This window comes from Gobius niger (genome assembly GCF_951799975.1).
Source record: "Gobius niger genome assembly, chromosome: 13".
NCBI lineage: Eukaryota > Metazoa > Chordata > Actinopteri > Gobiiformes > Gobiidae > Gobius > Gobius niger.
In genome coordinates, this window is record NC_136864.1 from 19,885,752 (window position 1) to 19,898,939 (window position 13,188).

The window sequence follows — 13,188 nt, forward strand, 5'->3', positions numbered from 1 at the left end:
GAGAAGCCAGGTGCAGTACTTAAGTATGGCAAGGTATGTTCGTCAGTGCATTTACAGCATATCAATCTGCACACGTTTTTATGGAACAATTTGTAGATTTACCTTTCAAGGGACTATACAGTTTAAAAATGTTAAAATGATGTATTTTCCTCCCTCTACACATTTCAGCAATGTCCAATTGTGTAGAATGAGGCCAGACCTATTCACCACAACTGCCTCTAACATCCTGCACTGTCACGCAGAAAGTTGTTTCTTCGGGTCCGAAGTGCCGTCATGCACAAGCTTAATATAGAAGCTGCAGTTACACATATGACCTGATGTGGCAGTAGTGAGCATGAAATGGCAAACTTGCATCTAGCCCCTTTAAGACTGAAATTACGATCAAAACAACCCAAAAAACCTTCATTTTAACAGACGCTGGTAGTAGATGGAAAATATTGGAGAAAATAATGTTCCCTGGAATAGGCTCGTGACCTACTGAAAATGGTGCCGTGACCCACTTTTGGAACCAGTTGAGAATCACTGCTTTAGATGATGTTTAGTGGCCATTGGATGTTTACCACACATGTTTTTTCAACACCTCGGTCCCCTAATAAGCGTACATTAGGTCACCTCCAACCTCTACTTTGCTTCAAATATAAACGGTAGTTTTACAGTGACCCAAACCAGTCTCCTAGTTAACCATTAATAGGCATGGAGCTCACTTAAAACCAGGGAGTCCAGGCAGCCATTATCCTTCTCCAAATATTTACCCAGCTTTGACATTGCTAAGCTGTCTGCCCTGCACTCACCAGATACACAGACCACAGGCAAAGGACTGGGACGCTTTGGGGGGGGGAGTTAAGGCCACGTTTAAGGCCAACACATACTCTGTGACATTTGTTACTATCAAAATAAAACTACAAAAACACTAGCTCAGTTTTACGACTATTACTACTATAAGCGCTGATATGTCATGATCATTTGGTAAGGCATTCTCAAATATCAACGAGGCGCAACGAAGAGGCCTCTTTTCTCTGGTCGCTCATTGGCTGTTTGGGACAAGGGCACATGTTGTGGTGCGTGGCGGATAAGGAGGCTAGGGCGAGATGACTGGGTTTTGGGTGTGCCCCGCTTGGCTGTGTGCTGCTGATCATGTGAGACCTGTTCTAATTATACACTTTTGTAGAAGAAGGTCGGCCCTGTCTCGTGGGCAATCAGCTCGCTCAAGACGTCTGTGTGATGGATAAAGACGATGCACACACACACTAAGCTTTAGGTGACTTGATTAGATAGAGATACTTTGAGTGACATTTGTTAAGTGTGCTATTTAGTCAATACAATAAGGGATGAAACAATTAATCGATGATTGAAATCATTGTTGACTAATTAAGCCATTCAATAATTGTAACGTACAATAAAATATGTGATGTGCTGAGAGTTTTTTCACACAGACAGAGCAAGAATTACATCATGAAACAAGAAACACACACATTTCAAAGTGTAAAAAAATACTTTTTTCTGTAAGCGACCGAGATGGCCTAAAGGAGCATCACTTCACGGGGTTCACATTTTGTAAGGAATTCTACATTCACCTTTTGCAGTCAATCAGTTTGCAAAGTAAATGCTCTAAATCTAAATAGAATTCTCATTGCATCTTGTTGTGTGATTGAAGGCGTACGTAATACGCTATAATCTATACTCAAGTGAACATACGATACAATACTACTTATATCTAAACCTAACAATTATTACCAGAAACAAATCTAGACTTTGTGGATGTATGGATAAAAGTCGTGTGGAGTCATCTAGTTACAAAAGAGGTTTTCTTCAAACGATGCTGAAGAAAAAGTTTAAAGGAACGTGCTAGCATAAATCAAATACATAATATTTATCTCTTGTTGCTGTGTTTGTGAAAAATAAAAATAAAAAGTTTGGAGACTGTGAGATGACTCCCAACGAAGGGATTGCACATTTCCAATGAATAGCTGAAATTTCAAAATGGTGTTGAATGAATGGCTGTGTTTGTGGTTTAAGGCCAGTACTCTTCTGTTGTGCAAACCAATCAACAGTCTTACAGACTCATTTCCCCCACGTTTCTCTCTCCACCTCTCTGTCTTTACTGCAGTTTCCACTGTGGCTTTCAGAGACCCGCTCTGTTTTTCATTACCAGTGGAAAAACGGGGAGAACAGTAAAAAAAAAAGTATCGCCTATCTCCATTAATACACAAGTCCTGCTGGAAAACAAGTCCAAAAGACCAAAATAGACCCTTTCTCCATACGTGTATTTGCCAACAACTTCTTTCCAGTCACTGACCTTCCACTCAAAACGTACAACTGTTTAAATAAATGAAACTGCCCCGAGATACTCTGTTGTAATACAAGCTCCATTGCTTTGGTAATGTTTGAACAAAATTTGACAGTGTGTGCTGTAACAGTACAATGCAGTATTTATTGATTGACTTATTTATGATTATTGATTTTTATTTATTTATTGTAAATAACCTCTCTGAACATGTTTAGTCCGCGGAACAACAGCATCAATCCAGTCGTATTAATAATCAATGATTAAAATTTGAATTGAATTAAAGTAGATACACATGAGCAAGTTGTTATATTTAGTAAAAAACTTAATCTAGTGTTAAGATCCAGGAAAGAGTAACTGTTCTGGTCTCTTACTGGATTACGAATGTGACCTTTTAACTTTTGTCAAATGTATTGGTTCAACAGAATTAGTTTTGTCTTAAATTGCACTGGAGGTTTATTTTGAAACTTTTATCTAATGAACCATGTACATAAATAAAAGTAAAATCGACAATTGAGATCGATATATGAAAAAGAATTTTAATGTCTTTTAGTTTTTGTCATATTGTCCAGCCCAACAACACATTTTAGGACAGATACATATGCAGATCTCCCCAGTAAACAATAGCGTCAAGCTGGGGTCAAAAACAATGATTCACTGTCCACATCTGGCAAACAGTGCAGCCAAAGAGCACTCACACGCACTGTCCTCACCTCAACCTTGCCCTGCTAATGTAGTTAACATACAATGACCAAAAGTGTCTTTAGGGATGACAACAAACATCAGCGTTAGAAAAAAATGACACACAGCATGCCAATGCACATGTCAGTTCAGCTCCTCCCATGTGATCTTGATAAAAGTCGGATTGTGAAACAACACCAAGTGTGTCTCTGCTGCTCTGACCTAAAAATGGAAAACTACTGCATGCGGTGCCCCAAATCTGCCCCTGACGTTAGCCACACAGGATATAGCAACACACACAGGCCCAGGAAGTGGTCCAACTGACTGAGAGCCACACTATGGCATAGCCTACTGCTGTCTACGTACTGTGCTCAAAGCTGCTCACTTTTGAATGATGTTTTCTTGCACAAGCAGTCAACAACAGTCTTCATGGCTGTGCTGAGGCGGAGCATTCAAACAACCGACCTTGTGTATAGTGTAATCTGCTGCAAATGTGCCTGACTGACTAAATGCCTCCCGAATTGCAGTAAACATTGGCCAAAAGCCTTCAGTCTGTCCTCGAAAATTCCACAGAGCAGTGTCACAATCGCCTGACTTTTGCTTCCTGAATTGAGAGAGCTCTGACCCCCTCCTTTTTGCCTCTGGTCACATGTTCCAGTCACCTGACCAGAAGTAGAGGTAGTGAAGAGGAGCACATGCTGTGGCCAGATGGTGTGCTGCATGATACAGACAGTAGACTAGTGGCATTTGAATCTTGTTGCTTCTTAAATATTATATTATATCAGCATGCACGTGACCTCTAGATGCCCCATGTAACTCAGTGCCGTGTTATCCTTACCTTGAGGGAATCGAAACAGGCGATGACCCGTCCGTTGTCCACCTGACAGCTTTTGGCCGGGTGGGCGAACTTGCACTCCTGGTCTGAGCGTGAGCATGTTCCCCTCTGAAACTCTCTGCATACCTCCAGTGTGAGCCACTTCGTGTCACGGATGTGTGCCATGTTCATTGTCATGGCAACACACAGGCACAAAACTTTTCCAAGTGTGAATAAAGTACCTCTAGTGTTTTATTCCACAGTTTTGTAAATGTTTTTGTGTGGTTACTGCCAGTGGCCCCCCGAAGTGAAGTGAAACATTCAAGCAGTTTCTTGTGACTGGGAGGGCTCTGTGTCCAGTGGAAATGATGAAGGACACAGCTGTGGATGCTATTGGGACATCTCTTGATCACGCCAATGATAAAGTCAATCAATTAATTGGGAGCATACAGAATACATCAAAAGGTGACAGGACAAAGCCCTCTGTTAGGTGCAGTGAAGCAGGCAACAAAGGTGATAGTCCGTGTGTAGCCCGCCACAGGGAGGTTAAGGACACTGTGGACTGAATGGAGGCCTATGGATCACCGTTAAAGGCAGGTGGGTGAGACGCTGTGCGGGCCGGGATGGGTGCTGTAAGGCTGTTCAATGTAGAGCACTTGGCAGCGATCAGTGAGGACAAGCTGGAGATGCGCGGGTGGACAACGGTGGACTGGGGGTCAGAGAGGAGGGAGTGGCCAGTGTCCTTGGATTCAGGTTACCGCGGCAGCAAGCGAGCGAGGCAAGGGGAGGGTGGAGCTTCAGCCGGAGAAGCAGGTCAAAGCTGCAGCAGACATCAGGGAAGGCACTTCCTCTAAAGGCAAAGAGATGGGGAGAGATTAGTCTAATAACTCATAATATTCCCTTTGTCTTTTAACGCATTTATAGCCTGCAGCATTCAAAAAATCATTCAACCACTGAGACCTACAGCCGTGGGAAAGAAGCATGTAAAACATGTAAAAATGTCAGATATGCAGAGGTGTCTGCTAAAACAAATACAACCCTCCTCCACCCTTCACAAACTTCATACACACAAGTCACACAGGGAAACGCAGTCAAAGTAGCCATTAACAACATTTCTAGGCAATGAAGGAAAATCGGATCAAACCTGTATCACTTACACTCAAATACAACCAGTGCAGCCATAGCTAATGTGTTTAGAGGTGAGTGAAAGGAAGAGAGTGAAAGCTGAGGGGAAGTCAGGCAGGGTTAGTCATTTCCCTTCTTGCAAAGTGGAGCGGGAGTGTGGACCAATGAGAGGCAGTGCAGTTGCAGCAACATTCTGGGCTGTGGGCCAGGTGAGCAGGAGGGAGGAGCCAGAGTGTCTGACCTGCGTGCAGCACCGCGCAGAGACATTAAACTAATACTAGGCACAATATATTAGATTTACTTTACTTTTATTTATAATACTTTAATCACATTTATAAGAGTTAACAGAACCAGAACCACATCATCAGTATTTGTTGGTAACATAACTAGAAAAAAAGGTTACTGTTTACTTTATTCCCTGTTGGTGATGAAAAAAGGGTTCTTGTAACTTGTAAACTAATTTTAGTCAAAATATGGAGATCACTGTGAATGAGTGGCTCCCAGAGGCCCGTTCTGCTCTTATCACATGGGCAGGGCACCACACCCTGTGCGGAGAAATCGCTTATCCCACAACAGCATGTGCACGTTCAGCAGCGCTGTGAACCACAGCTAACTTTACGGCACTGCAACACTGCAACACACTATATCAGCCCTGCAGCAGTGCAGCACAGGTCACGATGACCCAGCAGCACCAAAATATTTGTAAGAGTAGGCTAAGAGTGAAGGAAAAAAAATCTTAATTTCACCTTAAATGACCCGACGCCGGAAAAGTCCCTTTACTGCTGCAGATGACCTTTGGAGTGTTGGCATAGTCATATCACAACAGCCATTACAGCTCTGCCTGCATGCATATACGCACAGATCCTCCAACACTGCTTAAGGTGGATTGCAAAGGAAATAAATAATACAAAACAATACATATATGAAATAGAAAAAAAAAAAGAAAACAATAATAAACAATATTTTTTACATACTTTAAGTGCATTTCAATAAAATCCAATGCCAATCCAGGGGACCCTAAACATTATAACCCTAATTTTAGAAAGTGCCGGTGTTATGTTTACTTTACTTGTCTCATGATGTAGGATTACAAGTAAAACATGTTTCTTATTCAGCATAGAGGGAAGCCTGATGTGAGGAAGTGTCAGAGTAATTATGAGCGCTCATTATGATCCATCATGTCTGGACATAGGCATCTATCCTCTATTGATTTTTCATCCCGGTGGTGGTTCTTGTCCGTGCACCACTCCCTCTATCTAATTCCACTTTAAATATCAGCGCTCTTTGTCTATGAGGCATCCTTTTCAAATAGACGACAGCCTAAAATGATACACTTCTCTGGGCCGCAGCAGCATTTGTTTTAACAGTAACTTGTCTCGGGATGATGATACTTCCTGTTCCCCTGCCCTTTAGCCCTGTCCATACTTGTGCCTTCAATGTGACTGACTGAGTAAGCTTTGAGCATCCACAGCAGCGCACCCCAAGACTCCCAAGGTCTCACTCGCTGGTGCAAGGTCAATCATCGGACAAGGCAAAGATGGCGGAAGAGAGAAACCATGTGCTTCGTACCCCCATTTGAGACACGTGTCGCAAAAAGAATGCTTCAAAAAGAGGAAGCATGTCTCCACAGTATCAGCACGTCACAATCAGCTCTTGGTCATATGATGAGCAGTAATGGTGTGAACATTTCAAAGCCTTGCATGTTCATTTGCTTTCACTGCAGATTATACAATAAATCTGTAACACAACGCTCAAACTATGCATAAAACCTGCCAGTGTTTTGGACACTGATGGATGGTGCCAGGATGTTTGCACACACTGAGTGAGTGTTTTGTTATGGAGGCATGTTGCGACTGATTGAAAAATGGTCAAAGAAATACACTTGTTAGTAGTTACTGATCTGGGCAGGTCCTGGAGTTGTGACTAACTGCCAGAGCTTGCGCTAGACAAGAAGAAAAAGATGGGTGTGGTTGACAGTTATGACAACACTTCCTGAACAAAGATGTATAGTGTCTCAGCACCGCTTGCCTTTAAGATACAAAGACATGCACTGTAGGAAATGTTCAGCTCTTACTGCAGTGAATGAGATGCAGTCGTCTTTCTTGGCTTGCTGCTGATAAGTAAAAAAGTGGTTTCAGCATATCGACAGAGGTGGAGGTGGGTGACAGAGAGCTGAGGTAGGTCACGGCAGTGGAGGACGCTGGGAGAAATGCTACACCCGGAGCCATGCCGCTGCTCCATGTGCTCAGAATATAGCATGTCAATATTGCCCCCACTGACCTTCACTCACGCAGACACAGCAGCGGACATACAGACACGTGAGCATCTTCTCACTGACACTCCTTACATATATGAACGGCGGCCAAGAGGTAGCATCCACCATGGGCCTTAGATACAGCAAAAATATTAAGTAAGGTGCATTATCCCTGTTTTACCATGAAATTCGATCTTTAGTTTTAGTTTTTTATTTTAATCCATGAATTACCTTTTTCAGATCATATGAATACCTCTAATGCTTACTTGTTTTAGTGCGTTGTCAAATGCCAGCACAAAGTTAACTACAAGCAGAAATATGTGTTTCAATCCTTTCCTACTACTTTATTTAACTTTGTTAAAATGATAGCTTTAATAAAATATGAAGCCTCCCTGGTAGACTGCAATTACTGAAGGAGTGGAATGTCGTCACCGTGTTATTACCGCTATAATCATCATTGTGTCATTTCATCGTCAACTATTAGTTTAACTGGATGGTATGTCATTGGGGTGAATGGCATAGGCAGAGAAAGTGACTCTTATTCCAGAAGCCGAAACAAACAAAGCCTATTGATTCCACCGGGAGCCTACTTCTGCAGACAATACAAGCTCTTGTTTAGCGTAAATAGAGAGATATGCAGGGAAAAATGCTTAAAAATGCTAATGTATGCTTGTACGTGCACATTGTTTATGCGTGTGTGTGTGTGCGCTGAAGTCAGTAGGCATTACTGCTAATAGTTGGACTTAGGCTGTAATGAGTGGCTCACCGGCTCATATTTGTTCAGGCGTCTGTTTCAGTAGGATGGAAACAGCCCGGTCTACCGCAGCTTAGTGCTGTCTGCATTCAGGCAGGTGATAAGGGGTGTCCTGTGAGGGCTCACTACAATGGCTTTGATGCCTAACAATGTGCTAACCATGTCTGTGTTATTGAGTAATTAAAAGTATAGACATAACATATTACAGTGAGCTATCGTCATTATCTGCATACTTATCAACTAATTCTTGTTGCGTGCTCTAATTCCCACCGTCCACAGCTTGATCTGAGGTTTGCTTTGTGCCAAGTGCAGTGATCAGATGAAAGCAGTGACAAGGTTGCAAGGTAGCTGCAAGGAGACAGGACAGGAGTGTGTTATTAAATGTTATCGCCGTCTAAAGGGAGAGGGAAAGAGAGGTCGATATAGAGGACAAGGAAAGGCTTGTGTTGGCATGTGTATTCTCTGTAGCGCAAAGCCGCTTTAACATGCACCTAACCTGCCTATTTCCTCTTATTGCACAGATGTTCCATACACTGACTGACATGGGCTGAGTTCCCTATGCAATACAGAGACAACCGCAGGCAGAGACTTTACAGCAATTACCAAAAGCCTTGCCACAGGAAAGGCTCTTAGTGGATCAAATCCCACAATAGTAGTGCATGAAGCATCTATCAGAGCGCCAATGTTCTGTACATGTCTATTGCCCAATAAATTTGCCACGCACTAATGAAATATTGTTTCAACCTGTCACTGTCAGGACACATTAGTTCATACATATAAACCTGTAGGTACATTATCGTCTTTATTACAGCACTCTTACATGCGGCATCTGCACAGAAGTCTTATCTCAAGTTGCACAGCATTTTCTCAGCAAAGAACATTGCAACTACCCGCAGCAGTGCCCCAGGCTTCACAAAAGTCATACAACAATCAACCATGTATCTATTTGTCATATAGAGCCATAAAAAAAATAGGTTTAAGGGCAAAGTAAAGTAAAAGTCAGAATAAAGTACTCGCACACCACTGCGCACACATGGGAAACTTCTCAGGACGTTTAAGGAGCGTCAAATTTAAAATATAGTCATCAAAGGTACGTTTTCGCCCATTTCACGAGGAAAGTTTGAGTCACGAACAACAACACATCAAAGTATTACAAACAGACTTACTTTTTATGCCCAATTCAGAAAGTGTGATCCGTCCATTCTGAACTTCAAGCTCCTATCCCTCTTTTCCTCTACAGCGTTCTGTCTGAGTTACTCCCCCTCTGTCAGGCGCATGCGAACACTAACTTTGCAGCACACACACACACATGCATTAAACACACACGCACTCCCACAAACAGAGTCACCCTCTTACACAGTCTCTCCTCCCGTGACCCGGAATGCTTGGCCACTTTCAACTGTACTGAAATACTGTGCGCGCCATATAAGGTAGCGGCGGCTTCACATGTCACAGATAATTTACATGCGGCGGGGCGGGAGTTTACCTAGGAGCGTATACAGCGCACACAGGCCTGGGACACATGCAGCACCATGCTTCCCTGAGAGTTGGAAGGAGGAGGAGCAGCAAGAAAGAAAGGAAAAAAATAAAAAATATGCACAATCTCTCCTTAAAAGTGATTCGAGCCGGATAACTCTCAACATGCCCAGTGTTGAGTCAGAAGAAGGGAATGAAAGCTGAGTGGGCGATCTATTGATCCGCTTCTCCTCTGCTTCCTGGAACGACTGTGGCTGTCCAAAACACACACACACACACGCACACACACACATGCACACCAGCAAAAAGAATGTTTTCTTGCTAACTAGCGCAACCCTGAGGAAGTAAGCTATTGTGTGGCTGTCTACTTTGGGCCAAGAATGTGTCTAGGGCTGAGGTGTTTACGTGGACGTGTATCTATAAAACAAGCTGTCACAGATGGACCCTGTGGCCCGCATACTGAAGAGCAGACAAGAGACACTTAAGCAGACAGACCAAATCCCAAATGTCTACCTATGCTGGGGGGAAAAAGTAAAGACTGCAGCACATTGGGGGGGTGGGGGGGGGGAAGAGATCTAGATGACTCAATGGAGAGACAGAGAGGAGGGATTTTCATCTATGAATCTCTTACCTCTCACATTGCGCTCCGACTTGTGTGTGTGGCTGCTGCTGCTGTGCTTTGGCTAGTCTGGAACAGTTTATGCGTATGTTCAGACAGGCCCCGACAGCAGACCCCCGGGCACCGGCTGGACCATTCTCAAGGGGCAGGCGGCGAGGCGGAAGGGCAGGCGGCGGGCAAGGAGCGGAGCAAGGCAAGGAGGACAAGAAGAAGGACAAGAAGAAGAAGAAGAAGAAGAAGAAGAAGAAGAAGAGGCAAGCGTGTGGTGAGCGGTGGGTATCAGCAGCAGCGAATGAGTTGACGGAGGTGCGCGGAGCCAAGCGGCGCGGTCTGCTACAGAAGAGAGAGAGAGGGACAGAGGGGGAGAGAGGGAGGGAAAAGTAGAGGAGGAGTGTTGCGCTATAGTGGATCCCCTCCCCTGCCTCACTGGCGTTGCGCTGTGCTGGACCGGGGCGCTAGGCTCGTGGGGGATTGTCTGCCTGTCTGCTGCGGGAGGAGAAAGTGCTCGCTCGCTCGCTCGACTCAGCAGCAGTAGCAACAGCTGTGGTGGAGAAGGAGGAGGAGGTGGGACTGCGCTGGCCGGGCATACAGATCCCGCAGTCTCTCTGCCTCTTCTCAGCCCTCCCTCGCTTCCTCTGGCTAATGTCTGGACACGCCCCCCCCTGCCTCCCGAGCACCCGCCCACCCCCTAAAACAACACGAGGAAGTGCTGGCTCAGTTACAGCAGCAGCAGCAGCAGTTGCATGGCCCTCACCTATCCAGGCTGCAAGAAAGCATAGGGAAAAAACACAGAAAGCACAGATGGTAGATAAAGCGTGGCAGGAAAAAGTGAAGGGAAAATAAACACACGGCAGGGGCAATCATGTTGACAGGGTATCAGGGGTCAGAATCTGGGACTCCGATATGACAACATTTGAGTGGGGTGATGCTGGGAAATATGGCAGTTGCTGTATATAATAATTTACTGATGGGGTGAAAATGGCAAATATGGATAAGCATGGAAAGTAATAAAACTTAGAAAAGGTGTAAAAACTATGCATTGATGATTTTTTTTTTGTATATATTTTACTCTCAAGAAAAAGATTCAAAGAAATATCACAAAATCCCAAACGAGAACTGGAATATTAGCATATTGCCTGGAGAAGCTACACATTTTTATTTTCTAATCCCAGAAATGTCACAGCAATCCCTTGTGAGACATCAGCTCCTGCCAATATCCAGTTCATCTATAAAACACACCAAACTGAAAAAGTAAACTGTAGTAAAAAAAAAAAGGTCAAACCAAAGTAGGTTAAGTACTGCTAAAATTGTCACATGGTTTTGCTGCAGATTGGTGGTCTTTCAACTGACTCTTGCTGTCCTCTTTCCTGTGCGGTTCACAATAAAACGCTTGCCTTGACATGTTGCGATCAGGGGAAAGCCAGAAAGCCAAAGGAATTTGATCTGGACCTGATGCTGCAATATCCGGTAGCTATGGAGACGCTGGCCTTGGCGTCGGCAGGATTCTTTACAGATTGTAGTCAAGTGTTCTGGTGCCAACGTTTCTGCCTGATCCCGCATATTGTCTGTGATTCACCTCGTTTGATTTTGATTACAGGGGAACAACAGGCCTTGATAACACTGCCAATCTGAGCCATTAGACTTTCATTGACAAAGAAAGCAGCTACAGTACGGTAAAACTACAGTACTGAAATTCAAGAAAAGAAGTGAAACAGCCATGTGGTGGAAAAATCCCTGGCTTCAAATATGTAAAGCGGTCATGCCTCTGCAGCCATTTTGAGTCTCGGGTCTCACTGTTGCAAGTCTCTGTTTAGTCCACAGCCTGTGATTACTAAGTCACAAGTACACGTTGTTATGTAGCAGAATTACAGACAAACCAGTTATCTAGAGCAAAAGCTGCACTCAAAATAAGAAACTAAACAACAGAAATCACACACTAACATGTCATTCGACGTTGTTCCAGTACCATTATTTCAATCCAATACTCAGGCTCAATATAGGTGCTGAAAACGAGTACCCCGATAACACGGGTGTCAATAGAGACAACAGAGAGGCCAACAAAAAAAAGAGCCATTTAAAACATATTACATGACTTTGTTACAGCTGCCAGAAAATAGTCAATCGTAAGCTAGAATAGTATTGGTTTGTTTCTAGTTTAAAACACAGATTCCCTGAGGATCGAAGCTTCCTGTAAAACTTTTTTAAAGAATTCCCCTTATTTTCCTGTGCATTGGTTTACCTTTATTTACCTTTATTAAAGACAATTTTCACCTTCAGTCAGTTCAATCTTTTTATAATATATTGTACGTCATGACATAATTTATAATGCAGTAGTATTTTTTCCAGTTTTTTCTCTCATTTATATTCGGTGTAGAATCAGCTTTGTATTTCAACTTCCTGCTTTGTGAGTGCTACTCGGTGATAAGAGCGGTGTGGCCCAAGAGCGATCAATGAGCTGTTTGAGCGATTTAGGTATCAGCTATAACAAGCACTGTGCAGGGCTTACAAAAAAGTGCATGCCTGGGCCTAATAATGTGTGAAGCAACTGAAAACAGGAAGAGAGAAGTGTGAGTGCACCACAAAACAGAAAGGGGAATTCCGCTATATTCATAAACATATTCAGTGTTCCAATGAGAATTTATCACTGCTTAGTATTTATTAAAGCTGTGTACCATTAAAAGGTATCAGTGTGGTGCAGAAAAAGTGCAGCTACTACTTCTATGGAATAAAATGTAGGACTGAAACACTAGTACTGGGGACACGTTAGTATTATCAGACCTCGTAAGGTGCTGTAGGAAGTGACTTTGAGGTCTCTGCACAAATAAATGCATCCTGTTTTTTCTCAACAAAATACATGAATATTCTGTTTTAGGTTTTGAGATAATGATTAACACAACATGGGTCCATACGAGGTTAGTTCAGCAACCGTATTCTTGCTCATGAACTTGCGCCCAAGATATGGAAATAGGCCTCGGGGCATTGGGCTGCAGCTGCCCACTGCTGCCCCAGTGGCATTTGACCTGGGTCAAATGCGGAGCAGAAATGTCCTTACGGGAACCGTAAAATATATGTTACATATTGTAAACCAGGTGAAGTTTGTACACTATTATCAGTCCTAGTATTTAAAGATTAACTTTAAAGTATAATGTAACACAAAGGGATACAACAATAGAGTAGTTCA

General features: G+C 43.3%; 1 protein-coding gene across 18 annotated transcripts in view; it reads right to left on the reverse strand.

Moving 5' to 3' along the window:
• Positions 1–13,188, reverse strand: part of mbnl1 (muscleblind-like splicing regulator 1) — a 33,202-nt gene that overhangs the window by 18,736 nt on the left and 1,278 nt on the right. For 4 of the 18 annotated variants that reach the window (XM_079570001.1, XM_079570005.1, XM_079570004.1 and 1 more), the window contains exons 1-2: positions 10,020–10,625; positions 3,804–4,629 (exon numbers count right to left, since the gene is read on the reverse strand). In XM_079570001.1, coding sequence (XP_079426127.1) covers positions 3,804–3,977 — 174 coding nt within the window. In that variant the 5' untranslated portion in view covers positions 3,978–4,629; positions 10,020–10,625. Of the gene's footprint in view, positions 1–3,803; positions 4,630–4,936; positions 5,029–8,145; positions 8,167–9,078; positions 9,291–9,398; positions 9,420–10,019; positions 10,628–13,188 lie in introns of those variants that run through there. The other 14 variants (XM_079570000.1, XM_079570012.1, XM_079569997.1 and 11 more) reach the window with 10 other exon arrangements.